Raw genomic sequence first — 21212 nt, 5'->3', positions numbered from 1 at the left:
GAGCCTGCTCCCAAGGTAGAAGAAGTAGGAATGAAATGGCACCTGACAACATTTACCAGAAAATTATTTCTTTATTACTATATGCATTGCCATTAAAAAATGTTTCTATTGCGGTAAATCATTTAAATCTTGTTACAAATATGGAGTTCTACATTATATGCATTCTATCAACCCTGAAGTTTTCTCACAGGACCTTATTCTTAAAAAAAAAAAAAAAAAAAAGACGTGTGCAGTAAACAAAAACTGAGAAAAATAAATCTAGGTGACACCCAAACAATTCCTGACAAGTTTAGACCCACTACAATCTTGTTCATTACAACTTCATGCTGGAAAACTATAATGCATAAATTCTTGTCGACAAACAATAGCATTGATTGAATACATACATATGATATATTAAATTAAGCTCCCAAAAAACAATTTTGATTATTCTATTGCTGGTAAAGCTGGGAGAAACATGACCCAAGCCTCCATAGAGGAACTTCTTCCATGCTTTGTGGAGATAAAGTAATTGATTAGATCAGTGGTGAGAGAGAGGAATATAATTGCAATCAAATGAACAGCAGGAAAGGATGGCCCACAGAAACATCCCCCCCCCCCCACCTGACCCCCTAACAGGGGCGACTACAATGACTGGTATTTAATTATCTAGTTATGTTTACAATTTAAAAATACAAGAGATCAAGGATTTTTTATTTACAGAACTTTCTCAGTCAAAGAGGAATCTAGGTCTCTTATGGGTATCGATTGTCTCCAAAAACCCATACCCTAACATATGCAGGAAAAAGTTCCCCACAGGTCTTACTTAGAACATGAAAAAGTGGCCCAGATCTTCAAACCCAGTTAAAAGCATATTGGACCTGCAACATGTTGTAAAAGTAATCAAAAGATATGTTTATCAGTACAAATTAGTGACCTAGCTCATTCATGAGGTATGTTAGATGCATGTGTTAAAATCCAAACTCTTTAATGAAGTGAAATAGATGCACTGCAAAGACTTGTGTTCTTTGATTCAGTAAAGAGCTTTACACAACATTGACATCACACCAGCATCCACACAATCATGCTCTACTCCACTTAAGTTGTATCTCTTCTTCAAAATATCATTATAAACATTAAATCACATTCAACTATGTTTGCAATCATAATGAGCATGTTATTGTCTAGCCTATGAACAGGTTCCTGTTGGAAGAGATGAGAAGGAACTGGCTGTTTGTCAAACAGCCAAAGAGGGGGAAGGGTAGGAAAAGGGGAGTAAGCCTACCCTTCCCCACTCATTTTTGATTGATCCTTGCCTTGACAGTCTCTTAACCCTTTAACTCCCAAGATCTGATTGTTAGTTCTCCCCTGTAGCTGCTACACATTTCCTTGTAAATTAGTCATGAGAACTTGGTGCTAGATCAAGATAGCAGCTTCTACCCGATAAGTTTGAATATTCTCATTACCTGTTTACTGAAGAATGTATGGATATTGTAGGGAGAAGTTTTATGTCAATCACTTTTGGGAGTTAAAGGGTTAACAGGCTAGGATTTGTAGACCCTCTTAATGTTGATTCCCCTAACTTTGAGCCACATGTCTCACAATTTTAGCCTTGAGGATTTCCTCATCAACTTTCTGCTTAGAAATGTAATCATCTTGAGAGGAGTGGAAGGGCAAATTTTACTCTCTTAACCTAGACTGCATATTATATATAATCATTATTGTTTGATTAAATGGCAAAAATGTACATAGCTGTCTGCATCCTCTGAATCAATTGATATAACAAAGGAAAACAAAACATTCGGTATTTCACCTATCTGTTTAAAATATACTCTTTGACTATTGTTTTGTATTAGCAGAAAAGAAAAAAATTGTACAAAGAGAGAAATTCAATACAAGTTTCCTGTGTTGCTTTTTTTTTGTGTGGGTAATTCAGCAATTTCAGTGCTTCTTTTCAGAAACTTTCACTCCAAAATATCAAATGATACCACTCAGATTAATGTATTAACGGTCATATGAAATGGCATACTTCTTCAGAGTGAAAATTGAATTTTAAGACTTCTTTTGCACATAAGTAGCTGGGAACAGCCCTTCACTCCCCGTTGCTACGTTTCTGCCTTTCCACCAATTAGCATCTTCTTTATCAAGAACCAATATAGAATCCCCACGTTTAAAGTACAACTCTCCCTCTTCTTCTGGTCGGAATTCATAAGCAGCGACATATGTATCTTGCTCCTGTTCATTGAAAAATATTAGGAATTAGAAATACTGTTATTTGAGTGTAAAAATTCAACTTTTGTTGGTATTAAATCAGTAAAATCTGTCTGTACAATGAACAAGCCATTTCCCCTTTTTTCCTCCCTTTTTTTCATCTTATCAAGTTTCCTGACAATTAGACAGTGCCCATGTTGCCCCTTACTTCAGTGCAACGGGTAAAATAAATTTTCAAACCAGTAGTAAGAGCAATCCTTTTACCTGTTGAATTTTCAAGAATTCCAAGCAATTTTAAGTGGTAATAAATACCTCTTACAAACCCAGTTTGAGTTCTGTACTGTTAGTTACAGACCAAGTTTTTCCAGCTGGATTTATGACTCAATCACTAAGTGCACCAGCCATAAATCTGAGTGCAAAAACATGGTTCTGCAACTTACAGTATGTTCAGAGAAAACAAGGTTAGTAAGGTATTTCTTATATCTCTAGGTTCAAACAGAGGGGGAATATTTCGATTCAAATGAGCATATGAATTTAGCAAATTATTCAGTGAAAAATGACAGCTACTGCCTGAGAGTAAAATATGAGTACATTACAGGGTTTAATTCTTGCAGATTCAAGTAATAGTCCCTGAAATGTAAAAATATGTCCCAAGGGAAAGAAACCAGCAAAAAACTTTACTTCCTTAAGTTTGAACAACAAACTTTACTGACAAATCTAGTGTCAAGTTGCATTATTTTTATCTGAACTCACTGCAAATATCTATCTACCAAAAGAACAGTGCAAACACTTGCTTAAAACAGATATTTCAATCAACTCTAATAAAACTAAGCTCCAGCAAAATTTGCTCCCAATGCAGTAACTAAACTGTTATCATAATGTAACTCTTACCGGTGCAGCAGCCTCATCTGCCATGTCTCTTAGGTATATAGTTTGTGATCTGCTGACCGAGGATGTGCGATGATAATCAACCAACTGGTTCAATGAGTTAAACTTAACAACCCACAAGAAGTACTTGCAAGCTCCATCACGCAAGACTTTGAAGTGTTGTACACCGTCACCAAATCTGTATCAAGGGGAAAGCAAATAAAATTGCACAATTTATCAATAACAAAAATAAGTTTGCAATTAATATTCAACTCCTGTAAGGAGCATTCAGAATTTTCTATTTTTTTCCCCTTACAACCCTATACCATCTTTTAAATCAGTGATCTAACAAGTAATCAAAACTGAGCTTTTCCATAAAATAAAGAAGCCTTTTTTGTAAACATGGTTGATCTAGTGGAAAAGTAAATATAAACACTGTTTGGTGCTTGACACTATTTTGAACATAAATTCAATTTACACACATGAACTGATTTAGATATTAAATTACAACACACCCTCACCTCACAGACAATGAAAAATCTCCTGTAATCAAAAGAAACAAAATATTTGCATTAGCTCTGCTGATGTTTGCTGTCAGAATAATCAGTACTGTTTTGGTCTTCAACTCCCAAGACCTGATTGTTAATTTAGTCTTTAGCTGCTACACATTTCCTGATAAATTAGTTTCAAGAATTTGGTGTCAGATGAAGATAACAACTTCTATGTGACAAGTTTGAGTATTCTCATTACAGGTTAGGTGAATAATGTATGGATATTACAAGGAGAAGTTACATGTTGGGTGATCATTTTTTTGAATTAAAGGGTTAACTTAGTATGTATTTTGGCTGGCTATAATCCATCCAGTATTTTACTCTATTAATTAATTTTATTATATATCACACAGGTGAATAGCGTTTTTTGCATGCCAATTGGCTATTTCAAAAGCGAATAGCAAGTACTGTCCACCTCTAAGCAGCCAATGAGACAAAATCATGTGTCAGAAGTGTATAATTTCCAATCATTTTTCCATACATCAAAAGAAGATAACAAATTTTTTGGTATCTGTATGGAATATGCTAAAACAATTATCCACCTCAGTGTCATTGAAAGTGGTGGATATTTTCATATTCACCAATTTTCACCTCTACTTTGGTGAATAGTTGAAGCTATTGTCAAGTAACAAAGATCTGAAATCCAAGCATGTAAACCCAAATGCTAAAAAAGAGGCAAGATTATTGGGATAAATCACACACTCAGGAAAAGAGATTCTTTACCTGGTGTACTTTCGCTTTCTCTGATGAGAAAAGCTCCATCATGCTTCTGATTCATCAGCAATTCTTCTGATTTTGCTCTTGTGATTTTGCCATGAAACCAACTGCACAAAAATTGAAAAATAAATAAATAAATAAATAAAAAGAATTCATGAAATAATGATTCAAAAAAAGATTACGTATTACCAAACAACATTATTAATAAGAAAAATCCAATATATTCAACTCTTACCAAGGAGAATTGTGATTAAGGAACTCCTAAACTTTACCACTAAATATATTAATTTATAATCCATTATTTCAATTCTATTACTGATCCACATGCATGATAACAGTAGAGAGCCTGAAAAAGGGCAAATGAAGAGTAAAAGTGGCTCAAGGTTTAACCAAGAGGAACCCATGCTTCTTTGTAACCCCCAAAACTCTAAAGAATACAATATCTTAATCATGCTAAACAAAGAAATAAGTAAGACAATGAATTTCTAAAATTACCAACTGAACTGTTTGTTCAAACCAATGAAAATGGCCTTGGGAGAAAGGTCTGATTCCAATTCATTTGCATGTGTGACTTTACCATGATATAACCTGTTAACTCCCCAAGATATCACAAGTAATTCTCGTTACTGTCTGTTATACAATCCATATGATGTTAGTTTAGAGAAGTTGGAACTGAATCAACCAATGATCCCCTAATTTACATTTTTATTTATTCTAATGACTTGTCTGCTTGATATTGTATCAATATTGTAAGGAGAAATTTTGTCTGAGTCACTAGTGGGACTTAAAGGGTTAAGATTTTCTAAAAATATAAAAGTGCATAATGAAAATATTCTTTGTTAAATAAGTAGTATGTTTCCCTGTAACATTTCAGCAATTTAAAATCAGTTATTCTATATTTTTTACTAGTATTTTTACTATTCAGCTGGCTAAAAAACAAAGCCAGGATGATAAATAATAAACAATAATCATAATAGATGATATTGTTGTTTCGCGGTAGTGACTTCATCAGATTCACATCATATGCAACATAGTCAATGTTGATCCAATAGCATTTGCTGCCATTGTCTTAACCCTTTAACTTCCAGAAGTGATCAACAAGTAACTTCTCTCTATGATATCCATACATTATCCAGCAAACAGGTAGTGAGATTATTCAAACTTATCAGGAATAAAGTATTATCTTGATTGAATACCAAATTCTCGCAACCAATTTACAAGGAATGTGTAGTATCTAGAGGAGAGAATTAACAATCAGATCTTGGGTGTTGAAGGGTTGACTTCTATGCATTGCCAGCTATCAAAGTCATCTTAAAGGGATATCTAGAAGACACAGAATTTCATTGGAGAAAGACTTCTTTGAGTTAATCATTTTAAGTTTAATCACTTTATTTTCATGATTTTAATGAATGACTCTGCAGTATTACTGTAAGGAGAAATCAGATGCTGGTTCACTCCTATGTTTTTTCGGATTTAGATTCCTAAATTTCATATTCATTATGACAGCTTTTACTATGAACCAAGTTCATGATGACATCATCACTGAAAGTTTTGATTTCCAAATTATAGTGGATTATTAAGAGGAACAGATCAACAAACAGCTTACCATATACACATATATGTTTATAAACCATACTTAAAAGAAAAACTTTGCTATACAATAGTAATTGTTGCTACATAATGATAAATCATTTGTTAGATATATAGGATGTCAACAATTTCATTTTCCAGAAATAAAAATTAACATTTCACAAACAAACAAACACAGCAAGTATTAGTTAATGTTTATGACACAAAAAAATTAAATTCACTCCAGTGGATAGGCTTCTCTCTACAGAGATGTAATTGACTCCTTTTACTGACAGATGTTCATTTGCTCAAAATTAAACACTTCCTCATCACAACCTACTTCATTTCAAGTGTTCTATTTATGAATATTATAATGCACTATTACATATTTCACAAGGTGACAAGGAAGAACAAAGTAGACTTTCTGGAAGGTTTTTTATCAGGGAAAAAGATTGCTTGTTTTATTCTTATTGTTGATGATAATCGGGCATTTCAACGTACCAGTAGTCTGACTATTGCATTATAGTAGTGAAGGTTTAAAAATGTTAACGGCTTATCAACTTGGCAGAGACAAAAGTCACTTTAAACACTAATTCCCAAATAAACATTCAACCTTGAGTGCAAGGATTCAAACTACAAAAAATCAACCTCTATATATATATGTTGTCTATATACCTCAAAGAAGACACAGCAAAACAAAAAATTCTAAAGAGCAGGGCAATAGCATTTTAAAACTTTTTAGATTTTTTAGCTGTCCAAAACCAAAATGTGAAATAACCAAGATTTGTATGGTCTAAGAATAGAAATCTCAAAGGCAAATTATTTAAGTTTCCATTTGGAACTTAACAGTGCTCACATATGTTATGATGAAGTTAAGATGTGGCAATTCTAATTGCAAATATAAATTTATTTTTCAATCAATGTTTTCCTCAGCATTGTTGTCCTGACTGCTTATCACTTTATACCTTAAAACGAGTATGTATATTCTCCATACTGTTCTCTGTACATTTCCTGAGGCACAGATAAGGAGAATTTTTTTGACGATCAAAGTTTCTTAACTCGGTGATCATTTCCTTTATTTTCATGATTTTAATGAATGACTCAGCAGTGTTATTGTAAGGAGATCAGATGCTGGTTCACTCCTATGTTTTTTTGGATTTAGATTCCTAAATTTCATATTCATTATGACAACTTTTACTATGAACCAAAATTCATGATGACATCATCACTGAAAGTTTTGATTTCCAAATGACAGTGGATTTTTGACAATCAAAGTTTCTTAACTTACCTACTTCATTTCAAGTGTTCTATTTATGAATATTATAATGCACTATTATATATTTCACAAGGTGACAAGGAAGAACAAAGTAGAGTTTCCGGAAGGCTTTTTTTCAGGGAAAAAGATTGCTTGTTTTATTCTTATCGTTGATGATAATTGGGCATTTCAACGTACCAGTAGTCTGACTATTGCATTATAGTAGTGAAGGTTTAAAAATGTTAACAGCTTATCAACTTGGCAGAGACAAAGGACACTTTAAACACTAATTCCCAAATAAACATTCAACCTTGAGCGCAAGGATTCAAACTACAAAAAATCAACCTCTATATATATGTTGTCTATATACCTCAAAGAAGACACAGCAAAACAAAAAATTCTAAATAGCAGAGCAATAGCATTTTAAAACTTTTTAGATTTCTTAGCTGTCCAAAACCAAAATGTGAAATCACCAAGATTTGTATGGTCTAAGAATAGAAATCTCAAAGGCAAATTATTTAAGTTTCCATTTGGAACTTAACAGTGCTCACATGTGTTATGATGAAGTTAAGATGTGGAAACCTAAGAGGAGGTTAACACATATAACCATTTAAAATATTCTAATTGCAAATATAAATTTATTTTTCAATCAATGTTTTCCTCAGCATTGTTGTCCTGACTGCTTATCACTTTATACCTTAACATGAGTATGTATATTCTCCATACTGTTCTCTGTACATTTCCTGAGGCACAGACAAGGAGAACTTTTTTGACAATCAAAGTTTCTTAACTTGGTGATCATTTCCTTTATTTTCATGAATTTAATGAATGACTCAGCAGTATTATTGTAAGGAGAAATCAGATGCTGATTCACTTGTATGTTTTTTCAGATTAAGATTCCTCAATTTCATATTCATTATAACAACTTTTACTATGAACCAAAATTCATGATGACATCATCACTGAAAGTTTTGATTTCCAAATGATAGTGGATTTTCGACAATCAAAGTTTCTTAACTTGGTGATCATTTCCTTTATCTTCATGATTTTAATGAATGACTCTGCAGTATTAAACGCTAAGGAGAAATCAGATGCTAATTCACTCCTAGGCTTTATCGGATTAAGATTCCTAAATTTCATATTCATTATGACAACTTTTACTATGAACCAAGTTCATGATGACATCATCACTGAAAGTTTTGATTTCCAAATGATAGTGGATTATTAAGAGGAACAGTTCAACAAACAGCTTACCATATACACATATATGTTTATAAACCATAATTAAAAGAAAAACCTTGCTATACAATAGTAATTGTTGCTACATAATGATGAATCATTTATTAGATAAATAGGATGTCACCAATTTCATTTTCCAGAAATAAAAATAACATTTCACAAACAAACAAACACAGCGAGTATTAGTTAATGTTCATGACACAAAAAAATTAAATTCACTCCAGTGGATAGGCTTCTCTCTACAGAGATGTAATTGACTCCTTTTACTGACAGATGTTCATTTGCTCAAAATTTAACACTTCCTCATCACAACCTACTTCATTTTAAGTGTTCTATTTATGAATATTATAATGCACTATTACATATTTCACAAGGTGACAAGGAAGAACAAAGTAGAGTTTTCGGAAGGTTTTTTTCAGAGAAAAAGATTGCTTGTTTTATTCTTATCGTATATGATAATCGGGTATTTCAACGTACCAGTAGTCTGACTATTGCATTATAGTAATGAAGGTTTAAAAATGTTAACAGCTTATCAACTTGGCAGAGACAAAGGTCACTTTAAACACTAATTCCCAAATAAACATTCAACCTTGAGCGCAAGGATTCAAACTAAAAAAAATCAACCTCTGAACTGATATGGAATATAACATTTTGGGTTCCGGGTGCATCGAATTGATGATCAACATACAATCTGACTACAGCGATAGGGGTCGAATTATGTAGTAACCGCAGTTGTCATTTTTTTTCTGTCAAAATACGCTGTTTTCTATCTGAAATGATTCTTCTCATAAACCCTTGTAAACATGCTGACCCACGGGCATAACTTAAGCAGGAGGGAGAGTTCACTTCAAGAGTGTAGTCTATATACCTCAAATCGGTGAAAAACCACAAAGCAGAAAAATGTTTAAACGAGCTTGTACACGTATCTGCATTCTATACTGACCTGTGTGGTTTCAACTGGATGTAGTTCGCTGGAACAAGTCCCAACCGCCCTTCTTGTTCAGCCTTGTACCAATTTTTATCGTCATCTGTTTTGATAACCTAAAACGGCAACCAAACGAGACAAAATCATAAGCTCCCCTGTGGGGGAATTTATAAGCGGTATAGGCATCCTTGTTTATATTGAGCAATGGCGTCTGCACAAGGAAGACATTCTAGCTTCGACTTACCTTTAAAATCGAGCCTTTTTTAAAGGAAAGCTCATCTTCTGCGGTAGCTTGGAATTCATGCTTCGCTACAGCTTCCATTTTGCAACCTCTTCCCTCTTCCCGAATGTGATGAACTTCCTACTAGACGAATAATGTTAGACGTTCGAGAACAAATATGATTTAATACCGCATTCGGAGTGGGAATGGGACCGAATGGTTTCCTCCGTTTCCTAATATGGACAAGGTTGGTTAGAGACCTCAGGACACCCAACTTAATCCAGGACACCCAACTTAATCCAGGGCCCCCAATCAAATCGAATGAACAGATCCCCAGAGTGCGCTGTGTGAAACCTGGTGCAGAATATTATTTGCTACTTTCCACCGACTCTTACATTTACGGTAAGGGAACCGATACCCTTCTCTAACCCGACGTAGAATGATAGTAGAAACCTCAAAATTCAGGTCAAGGGCTTTTTGATGATCTGTTGTATTCCCTCACGCCCAAGGTGTTAATAATGAGGGAATGCTTATTAATCAGTGCTTGACCCCTTACGGACTTCTAGCTTGCTTGAGTCACTCAAGGCTTTGTACCATACCACAAGTGAATAAAACACCAGTATAGTGCCGAAGTGGTAATAATGAGGGCTGCCAACAGACTACCATATTCAGGGTCCAACTGTAATGTGCCCCTTTTGAAGAATGGCTTGTTTCTCCCAAGTTGTCTTCTCAATGAGAGGACCCCACATGAGAGCACTCTGTCTGAGAAATTGGTGAAGGAATGGGAAGGAGAGGACTCTCCCTCTCTTGCTCTATATATCTCTATGCATTATCTCTTACATTGCCATGTCACCCATGCTGGTTACTCACACTTTATTATGAGCAAGTACGAGTCGGGTTTACTGTTCACCTCTGCCTTCTCACTACCAAAAGGGACAAAAGGAATTTCTCCTTACAGTGTCATGATTACAATAATTGCAAGTATTAAAATTAACAAAAGAAAAAATAATATGTATAAATGAGGGATATAGGTTTACTTGACAGCAAATTCACAGTGCTTGAATTCTATGAAATGTATTGCTGACAGTTAAGATAATTGATATCTCTATCTTGGGGGTGAATCACAACTTTTGCAAGTCTCAAATCATCATTTTGCACACTAACTTCAGAGAACAACTGATCTTTGTATAATTGGTAAACCTCTAACTTCATGAAATGCTTCAAAACAAAATGAGGAGGTATAAGGTATAATTTGACTTACATTCATCCTTTTAAGGGGAGTGGCATAAAATTCTACAAATTACTAAATTTATGAACAATATTTACATGACAACAAAAATTGACTAAGCCTTTACACAGAACACACAAGACACCAGACCAGGATGCCTGATTAGGCAAAAATTTTATTTTAAGAAATCTAAGTTCCTTTTCCTTGATGCACCACTAAATTCAAAAGCTAATTCATAAGAAACTCCGCAATAAATTAACACACAGATCCCAAAAAAAGGAAAAGTAAAATTCTGTAAAATAAGATCACAGAATTATATGTAAAGGTGAAACATTTCTTGAGTTAAGGTTTACATCAAAGATGGAATAGAGTAGTCAAATGGTTTGTGCCTGACCTGAGATATTGCATTTTAGAAGTGCATTCTGCAAGAAGAAAATATATTTACCCCTTTGTTGGACTTACTTCAGCAGTAATCAATCAAATCAAAACTAAAAATTAAATGTTTTAATATTTATTCACTACCCTCTCTTAAGCAGGGGTGATCTTTTTCTGTATAAATGTGTGAGCAGCTCCACATTATATATATACACTGTACACTCAACATATGATAGAATTATTATCATGATTACTTCAATAATTGAGACATTAAGCATCTATTAGAGTCTTTTTAAAGCTCTCTTCTTGTCTTTTTTCTTCTTGTCTAGTGCTTTATCACTAGCTCTTTTAATCCCTTGAGTAGCTTCAACACTTTCCCCTTTTTCCATACTCTCCATTTTAGTACAGTGACTGGTCTTGGCATGGATATCTGTCCACCACTGAGCTCGTTTTGAATAGTCATCATATCTCTCTAGGAGCAGCTTGCCAGCTTCTTCGTTTAATGCAGATTCAGGATTTGGGACAATAAGAAGACACTTTATAGTCTACCAAAAGGCAATTAAGAAGAGTCAAATTTTAAAACATGAATCATTCTCCAATGCAAAACATTGAACGAAAATGCTTCCCTAAACAATGATAAACCCCCCCATCCCCCTTTCCTCCACCCCTGGTTTTATAGTTTCCAGGGCTTGTAGATGGAGGGTTTACAAAAAACTTATGGAGGCCAAAATGTGAGTCTTTACAATAATTATTGTCTTTTCTGATTTGTCACCCAGATCTGGTGATGAACATATAAAGTGTGCATTTTATTTTGGCTCAAAACCAACAATACTTGGGATGGAATGAAAACAGGCTTTCAGATACAAGTACATATTGCATTGAAATGCATTTATCGCAGCCTTCCATTCATTTCCAGGAAGCCACTCTCCTCTCCTTAGGATGGCCTTACAGCCAGTGCACTAGACTACAGGTCGAGACCTAGTGGGTTGATGTGTTATGTTCTTGGGTAACACACTTTAAATTACTTCTGTAGTGCTTCTCTAGAGTTTAAATGGGTATCTGCCGACTGTCAGGGAAGCTTGATGAAATGCTGGGGTTAACCTTGCAATGGAATGGTATCCCATTTAGGGGGAGTGGTAATACTCCTAGTCAATTCATGTCACAGATACAGGAATAAGTTCCAGCTAGATGGACCACATGACTCAAGTGCAGACCTGCTCCACAAGGGCATTCTCGCTTTTACTCCAACTTGTTTTTCTTTCTTTAGATCCTGTGTGAGATCTTAGGCCAAAAATGTATTTGTGATATTTTAGGCAGGCTGGCCCAGTTCAGCACAGAGCTAGTTTAAATAGGGGCTTGTGTAAACAATGACAAGGCCAGACCTCAACACTGGGAGTTTTGTTCCCTACTCTTTGCAAGAAGTGCATGAGTTCTTTAATGTCCTCTGCTAACCATTTCAGAAAAGAGGCAGGAGACAGCTACTTCCACTTATCATCCTTATCCCAGGAGACTAGAATGTCTAACCATTCGCTGATGTCAAAGCAAAGGCATAGCACATCCTCAGTTATTTTAAGAGTGTTGGTCCAGTCTGGGGCTTGAACCCTCACCCTTCCACACCACTCCAGCACTCTACAACATAAGCTAACCAAACGCTGTTCAAAAAGATCATAAAGCTTGCTTTGCAAGTGCATACAATTTAATAAACTTACCAATAATATATGCTTTACACCAAGATCTGGTTTCCAATCTTTCTTTAATGTGTTTACACAGATTTCTCCATTACTGGCAACATTTGGGTGAAATATTTTGGTTGAAAAAAATCCTGAATAAGCAAATGGAAAATTGTACAATTAAATATCACTAAAGGGGTAAAAGTTAGAAACTTATGCCTTACTCCTGATATATAATTGTTATAGGACTGAGTGAAGTCTAATTCCATCTGTAATTATGTAAGTGATTGACAAAATCAGACAACCCTGAAGCGGGAGTCCAATTTTGCTAGGCCTTTCGCCCCCAAGATCTAGATCTGATAGTTAATTCTCCCTAATAACTTCCATACATTTCCTTGTAAATTAGTCATGAGAATTTGGTGTTGGATTGAAATAACACCTCAGACCTGATAAGTTTGATTATTCTCATTGCATGTTTGCTGGATTATATACGGATATTTTAGGTAAGAATTCACATGTCAATCACCTCTGGGAGTTTAAGGGTTAATCATGAGTATGATTATAGACAGAATTAGATGACATCAAGTCCTGTTACCAATTAATCATAACCAATACAATTTATTAAAAAAACAAAACAAAAAAACAAAACATCTAGAACAAATATCTCCAGTGGAGACAATGTTTAAAATTAAAAATTCTCTTATTTGGAAATTCTCCATTCTATCCTTATTCTTAGGATAAGAGGTTGTTGCAATGATTATTGTGATTGATTCTGTGATTGGTGGATTTAGCTGAGTGAACTTAATACAATTGGCTGCTTGAACTGTCCAATTACAGCCAACTGTTTGATTACATCTCCACAAAATACTTAGTGAAAAATAAAGTAGTTATTGCACTGATCACATTTGAGGGAATTGTAGTAGTACTGATTAAGGGGGCTTTGGTAGGGATTTAATGCATTAGTGGTAGCTATTCATGTCCAGTGGAGTTAGGGGGATTCATGCATTTTCATCACCCATCTGGGAGAATGTTGGGGATTGGTCAGGATTTGGAGGAATACACAAGAAGGTCACTTCTCTTCCTGCACAGATTTATGGGGATCCTTAGATGACAGCCATTGCCCTTATAAAGATTTCTGGGTAAAATAGAATAAACCCTGGTATAATAAATGAAGAAAGCTAGAGCAGAACACTTCAAAGTCAGAGGATGACCTTTGGTGCTCTCCAAATATTTCAGTTTCACTTCTATCATTATTTTACAAGTATTTTTGTATAATATTACAGTTTTACAACTACCCTATTGTCTAAACCTAATTGAATCATCTAACTGCAATGTATATATAGATAAAGGGTATGTATCAAAAAATCTATCAATCCTTGGGTCATTCAGAGAGTGCTACAAAGTACTAAATTTTTAAATGTGATTTCTGTTTTACTAAAATCATGTTTTCTAAATTCTAAATTGTTTAACTTCCAAGATTTTTTTATTAATTTCCCTGCAGATGCTACACATTTCCTTGTAAATTAGTCACAAGAATTTGGTGTTAGATCATGATAACAACTTCTACCTGATAAGTTTGAGTATTCTCAATATTGGTTTGTTGAATAATGTACAAATGTTACAGGAAGAAGTTACAGGTTGATCATTTCTTGAAGTAAATGGTTTGCGCTTGGTTTTCAAAAATAACCCACTAAAGCAAGAATGTTCACTTTCATATTGACATTCAAACAGTTTTGGCCATGCCTCAGAAACAAAAAGTTCATAAACAAATAGTAACAAGAACTATAAACTCCAAAAATTTAGAATCAAGTTTGACAAATGCCGAGCAAGGAAAGTCTCCTCTTGGGTCACCACTGCTGTAGTGTCTGGAAATTTTTATGTTAGTGATCTGTTCACTTAAAACTTCATAGTGTTCTTTTTCAAAAAAGTCAAGGTGATTGGAAAAGTCACACCATGACAGTGAAATTGGCAAAGCACTGAATACTCGCTTGGGAAGTGGATGATTTTACAAAGGTTATTTATTCCTGAAGAGAAAAACACAACAGCAAACAAAAGTCACATGCACAAATTTAGCAACTTTTGAGCACTCTTAGAACTCTACAAATACACAACATGGAAACTAAAAAAACAACCTCATGGTGAATCTGAGCACTTAAACCTTGCTGAATTAAATGAGAACTAACAAAAAATACTCAGCTGTATTTTTTGCAGCATAACTTTCCTTATAATCACTCAGTAGAGGTGAAGATATGTTCCACTAAAAAGACAAGACTTTTGTCATCACTTTGGAAAAAAGGGAAAACCGAATGTCTCAAAATCATTTTTGTTAATTATTATAGATTAGGGCTGCTATATAAACAGAGGCTCCAAGATCTGTCAAATCACCTTCAAGGTTAGAAATTTTGATCATCCATTAAACCAGTAAATATAACATTTTAACAATCGATGGGTGAAAGGAAAGTCAATACCTTCAAGCCAATGCAGTTTATGTTAAAAAGAAATACAGAGGAAGAACGAAAGACAGAGTACAAAAGTGGAATGGCCATTGATTTGAAAAGTGACAATACTAACATTTTCACATTCGATTAGCTAGCTTGTTACCTTTTGGAGGGCTGGCAGGAAAATCCTTCCCAAGAACTAATTTCACACGAAAGAGTCCTCCTTCGTAAGGGGTGCCAGCTGTTAATGTTAGGAAAAAAAATGCGTTTCACGGTTAAATTTTCAAGCCAGGCAAAAGTTAAAGGGAACGAGAATTCAAATTTAACAGCATATAATCTGTATCTACCAGAACCGCTTGAAGCTTCTTATTGAATTGCGAGATATTCTCTCCTCAAACAGTAAAGAAACATACCTGGGCCTTCTATTGTTGCTTGTATGTCTGTTATATCTTCATCGTTACTTAAAATCTTGATGCCTTCGGGAGGATCGCAAGACAAACTCCTCAGCTCTTTCATAACTTGCTTGAGGATTTGAGGATGAAGATTCTCGACGTTCGAACTAGTCTGAAATGCGTGTAAAAGAAGCATTGATCAGCACTTGAAAGCCGAAATCTGCAAAGTTCTTACAAAACAGTTCTCACCGATGCCATTCGTTTGAATCTTTCTCTAATCGAAAGGTTAAGAAAAGCGAACAAAACTCGCGAATTATTACTACTTAGATAGTAACAGTTCGTTTTCCGTAAGCCAATGCACAGTAAAGCGTACGGTTTTTGGTTTGTTATTTTACTGACCAATCAAATTGCAGTTTGATGGAACGAGAGCTCCTGGTTCCCAAGAGGCGCGGCTGCATATGGTTGATAAAAATACTACAAAGGTTTAGTTAAAGAAAAAGGTAGCAAAAATTTGATGAAATTTTGCTTCAAGAAAATTAGAAAGCGATCAAAAATCTGAATATGAAATTAAATTAGTCATGAGAAAAGCTAGTAACGATTCTTTTTCAAAGGTCAAATAAACCATTGCAAAATTTACTTGTATCCTTTGTTAACATGTGCTGGGTGTGGATTCAGACTAGTCTTCTGGTTTTTTGCTCTGACGAGTCTTTCGCTCTGACATAGGGCATGCGCTCGAATCGTCAGCTTTGAAACTCTTCACAGCGGCCAATTTACATTATAAACTCAGTTGTTAAAACCAAACAATCTTTTAGTTGTCGATCTGGGGAGACAAGCTAGGTCTTGCCAGTATCTCATGAACCTAACTTTTGGCGGGGGGCGGGGGGAGGTTGCATGGTCTTCACGGGGAACGGAGCGGGAATCAGTCGTCGCTGACAGAGCATAAAGGGAGGACTATATGAAATTGTTTTCCAATGAGGAGGGATCATCATTAAAAGACTACAGAGCCTTGAGGGGTGGGGGGAGATCAAGTAAATTTTATTTTGTGACAACCAAACTCCTCCTCCCCTCCCTCCCGTCTTCCACACGGTCCCTAAGTATCCATCGAAAATCTGCAAAACATTTTTTTTCTTGATTGTTCGTCCGCCAGGATTCAGGGTTCACCCCAAAAGCCTGAAGCTTAGAAATTCATATCTCAGTAGCCAACAGCTCTAGGTACAAGATATAGCGAACGAAAAGAACACTGTTTGAAAATCAGTCGTGATAATTTTCATCGAGGGTCTTATGTGAGGCTTTTGGGCCATTTCTACTGGGTTTTGCTTCCCAAAGCTCTGCCAGAAGAGTCACAAGGGCAATGATTAATAGTTTTTTTCTTTGTCTCTTTTTATGTTTAGATTTTATGTTGTTGTTGTTTTGTTGCGTATTTTGTTTGTAATTTAGGTCGGCAAAAAAATCATTATTAGTGTTCCTCCCCTCTTGATGGTCACCTTCTAGAATAAAGTTTTAAGACATGCTGTTGTCGCTTATTCATCTTTTTTTCGCATAAACATAGTTTGTCTTAATACCTTTGAAACAAAAAAAATATATCTTAGAAAGGAAAATATTTGCGTAGAAATATGATTCAAACATTTCCAACAGGCCGTTCAGAGGTACTGCAAAAATTCTAGTGAAGTGACTCGCTACAATTCATTATTTTAAGGCAAGGGATTCTGAGAGTTTCCGCCTGTTTCAGGCTGTCAGTTAGTGATCAGAGATCTAGCAGTGATGAGACAGCGACGAAATAAAATAACGGGGGAGTTGGTGACGCACACAGTGCGTGGATTTCTGGCCCAATTCAGATCGTGAAAAAATTAAGCCAGGGTGACAACAACATGGTTTGAGTAAAATAACTTTCCAACAGGAAGTCAAAACCGGATAAGTGAGCGAGACCACTCCGATTTTTGTATTTTGTTTTACTATTTACATGAGTTTTTCGACCTAAACCCTTTAACCGCCTAATAGGTCCTAAGAGTGACTGACTTTTAATTTCTCCCTAAGGTATCACTATTAAATCAAACAGTAAGGTCATGAGAATAAAGGAAATGATCACTAATTTAGGAAGATCTTGTTTTTTGTTTTACTATTAACATGAGTTTTTCGACCTAACCCTTTAATTCCTTAAGAGGTCCGAAGAGTGACTGACTTCTGATTTGTCCTTAAAGCATTACCCCTAGGTCAAACAGTAAGGCCATGAGAATAAAGGAAGTGATCACTAATTTAGGAAGGTCTTGATTGTCGGAAATTTAAAGAGAACAGTGTGAAGAATAAGAATACCAACGTAAAGGGTGAAAGGTCAAAAAAGGGATTTTACGGTTTCTCTGCGCCTTACAGTAGAAGTACCAATATACAAATATGTATCAACCGAACGAAAGTTTTCATGACTCTTTCGTGAAACGCTGTCGGAGAAGAATTGAAACTGTATGGGAGTTCTCTTCCTTCAGCTTCACCATGGGGTAGCTGTACAAATGATAAGCAGTTCATATTTTGTAAAAATTTGCTTCCAAAGTTAAATACCTAACTACTTAAAACAGTTCATGATCAGCCATTCCAGCCATTTTGCAGAGCTGGCGGTTAATTTGGTGCTCCGAGAAAGCAAAGCTGACGGGGCCGTGAAAACGAGCCACAGAGCTCCTTTTTATTTTTTTTCTTCCTCCTAAATCTTTCGCTTTCGTCCCCTGTCTCGCGCCGCATGCAGCTGCCTTCCTCACCCGCTCCATCGCTAGATCTCCCATAAAATAGCCAGCTAAGCATACTTGACACGAGTGTCACGGTCACGGGGTATATCTTGAGGAATCAACGGCGTAAATTGAACTTTACAACCTTGCATTTCAATCCGTTTTAATCAATTAAGGTTTCATTCTTCAAATGAGTAACAATCATAACCGTGCAGATATCATGAAATCAATTTTTTCCTTCGATTGTCATATTGAAAAACAAAAACGCAAAACCCAGAAGTGAAAATAGTCATCTGTCTTCGCTCGCTTATTCCTTTAATTTCGACTTCCGGTTTAGAAGAAATTTTGCTGTACGGTAATCAGCCAGTTGCTTCTGGATTGATGTTTTTTCGGAAGTAGATCAGCTAGCCAACGTGTAGCTGCACCCTCCCCCCGCCAAGGTAAAATAGAGGCGATGGAACAGTTTCCGTTTCACCTTGGGGGGGGGGGGAAAGAGGGTACGGCTACACGTAGGCCAGAGATGAGCCTGAAATCATCGGATTGTAAATCACCTGGCCATGGGAAGATCGAGTATTTCGAATGAAAACTCGCAGTCCAGACGCTTTGTTTTTCTGTTTTTTTTTTCCCCCTCGCTATGAGCTTCATAGTAAGGGTGGATTTAATTAATTTCCAGACAGGTTGTTTGAAATCGCCGCCTACTTCGCACACGAGAGGACATTTGATAATTTCTTATTGCTCCAGATTATTCTGTGACGTGTCTGCCAAAGACTCTAAAATCTAAATCTCTTGCAGTATCGTGTATAAATTAGAAGTAAAAAATTTCTGTAGTTATTTCCGTTGGTGGATGCAATACTTTTCTCTATAGCTCGAGCTCGTAAAAACTATTCGGTATTGCCAATAAGAATTTTACACTGATAAACCGTGAACTCAATTGAAGTTTGACCACGTCACAGATAAAAATTCAAAAATTCACTTTCGATGTCCGATACCGATATGTGGCAACATATATGGAAATTGTGAGTATACAGTTCTAATGATTGTATTTAAAGACGCATATTTAACATTCAACAATTATCTTAAGTTTAAATGCAGAGTAGCTAAAAGTTGGTGTTTACAGTAAAACGGCATAAAAGCCGCAAAGACATAAATAAAAATAGGAATACATTTGTCTTGTTTGTTATGATGCCCAGGTCAAAATTCGTTGAACCCGAACTTAAATTTTCAAAATAGCATTTGCGTAGTAAAACATAGCGCATTTATTACACGCACTACTCTACGTAAATAACGAAAATAAAATGCCTTCCTTCGGTTAATAACACTTTTTCAATTCTTATGCTCGATTTTCATCGGATTTATTTTCTATTCTTAGCTTAATAATTTTTCTTGGTCAGTATTATTATATTGAACAGTAATCCTTTAGAAGATATTGTAAACTGTAACCTTCAAGTTCCGTTTTGATCGCAGGAGAAAAAGCAACGGTAGGTTGTACTTACTTGACAGCATAAATGTAAACAAAACGGAGAAAATTATCAAGTTCATTTTTCAAAGATATTTAGTGGGAAGTTCACTCGCTTAATTTATTTTCTAAATTAAGTTTACTCTTTTCGTAGGAGTATAAAGGTTTTTGAATTGTAAAACATAATAATTTTTTATTCAGTTCGGGTCTTTTTTTTTTCTTTTGAAATTGCTATCGCTCATTTTGCGCGCGGTCAAAAAGAAGTTATTTGACAGATGTCCCTCACGTGCATTTTGCCTAGCCGCTTGTGATTGGCTAAGAAAGTGACCTTTCTTAAGAATAAGGGTTGAGATCTTGGGATAAAATGGCGCCGCAAGAATTTGGTTCGTTCAGAACGATTCACAGAACCGAATTATTAGAAGTTTGTTTTGTCTAGCGATCCATCAGAAGAGACGGAGGGTTTTAAAGAGTGTGACTCGTAATTGACAGATTGCTTCGGGTGTTTAGAGGCCAACGGGAATAATCGCTCTCCTTTGTCACGGCTAGTAGTTCTGGCTTGTATTCACGTATTCAAGTGGATTTCAGGTACTAAGTTTAGTTTTAGACATCCAGTCTTTAACGCTTAATTATTCATGAATACAGTTTTTTAGCGAATTGTGACTGGCGAATCGCGACCAGGTACTTGCAAATGTTTTGGTTGCCATCCTATCAAACTCTTCGTAGAAGTTTTGTTGATTGAAACAGAAATGACATTAAGATTTGTGACAAAATTTCCACGTCTAATTTTTTTCTCGCTTTAAGGCCATGGAAGTCCAGAATAAATAAAGTTAAAAATAGATGTTTCATTAAATACCTTAAGGTGGGCGAATTTGATCAATGAAACCTTATTGCGATCCACCAGAATGCTATGAACTGAGTCGAGCTACAACTCTTTAGCACCATCTGAAAAAAACCCTCTCTATAAACTGGCGAAACTTTTCTGTTAGACGCAAAATACCGCCCGAACAGAAGTGATTTGCTGCTTCCGGTCGTACACGATTCCAGCGATAAAAGAGGGTTGCCTAGCATTCTCGAAGTATCATCACCAGGTTGACATGTGAAAGGAAAAAAAATGATTGCAAAAAAATAACGAAAAACATTGTAACTAATTACAATATTATTTCACCAACTTCTGTCTTTTTTTTCATCGTCAGAGCAGATTTCTTCAAATAATTTTCACCTAAAAAAAAGAATGCGTTCTCAGAGGTTAACATACTGATTTTAAATTGATCCATGTTTAATTAAGACAACATCTCGAAGAGTTAAACCAGACCCGTCTCAATGGCCAAGTTCCAAATGGAGTGAAACGAAGCTTCATTCAACGAAATGAAATATGGTGTTTCAAATTTAAGAAACCGAATCTTTCAAAA

General features: G+C 35.4%; 2 protein-coding genes across 2 annotated transcripts; both read right to left on the bottom strand.

Moving 5' to 3' along the window:
- Positions 1-51: 51 nt before the first annotated feature.
- Positions 52-9726, bottom strand: LOC131793210 (growth factor receptor-bound protein 2). Its single transcript, XM_059110623.2, has 6 exons — positions 9558-9726; positions 9332-9429; positions 4332-4432; positions 3579-3600; positions 3082-3256; positions 52-2214 (listed from the first exon to the last, which is right to left on the bottom strand). The coding sequence occupies exons 1-6, from the start codon at positions 9633-9635 to the stop codon at positions 2032-2034; spliced, it is 657 nt and encodes a 218-aa protein (XP_058966606.1). The 5' UTR covers positions 9636-9726; the 3' UTR covers positions 52-2031.
- A 1059-nt stretch (positions 9727-10785) lies between these two features.
- On the bottom strand, positions 10786-16008 carry LOC131793208 (ubiquitin-conjugating enzyme E2 S-like). Its single transcript, XM_059110618.2, has 5 exons — positions 15886-16008; positions 15658-15808; positions 15408-15485; positions 12846-12958; positions 10786-11681 (listed from the first exon to the last, which is right to left on the bottom strand). Exons 1-5 carry the CDS (start codon positions 15892-15894, stop codon positions 11418-11420), a joined length of 615 nt encoding a protein of 204 aa, XP_058966601.1. The 5' UTR covers positions 15895-16008; the 3' UTR covers positions 10786-11417.
- Positions 16009-21212: the final 5204 nt, after the last annotated feature.

This window comes from Pocillopora verrucosa, chromosome 8 (genome assembly GCF_036669915.1).
Source record: "Pocillopora verrucosa isolate sample1 chromosome 8, ASM3666991v2, whole genome shotgun sequence".
In the NCBI taxonomy this organism is placed as follows: domain Eukaryota; kingdom Metazoa; phylum Cnidaria; class Anthozoa; order Scleractinia; family Pocilloporidae; genus Pocillopora; species Pocillopora verrucosa.
Note: the sequence above shows the minus strand (reverse complement) of the source record. Positions and strands in the feature narration are given on the sequence as shown.

Coding starts and splice junctions, on each gene's coding strand:
- LOC131793210 (XM_059110623.2), bottom strand. CDS start 9,635: ATGGAAGCTGTAGCGAAGCATGAATTCCAAGCTACCGCAGAAGATGAG. Junction 4,433..9,331: donor ATCCAGTTGAAACCACACAG/GTCAGTATAGAA, acceptor ATTTTTGTGCAG/TTGGTTTCATGGCAAAATCA. Junction 3,601..4,331: donor AGAAAGCGAAAGTACACCAG/GTAAAGAATCTC, acceptor TTTTGATTACAG/GAGATTTTTCATTGTCTGTG.
- LOC131793208 (XM_059110618.2), bottom strand. Junction 12,959..15,407: donor TCCTGCCAGCCCTCCAAAAG/GTAACAAGCTAG, acceptor TTGCTTATTCAG/GATTTTTTTCAACCAAAATA. Junction 11,682..12,845: donor GTGTAAAGCATATATTATTG/GTAAGTTTATTA, acceptor GCCTTTTGGTAG/ACTATAAAGTGTCTTCTTAT.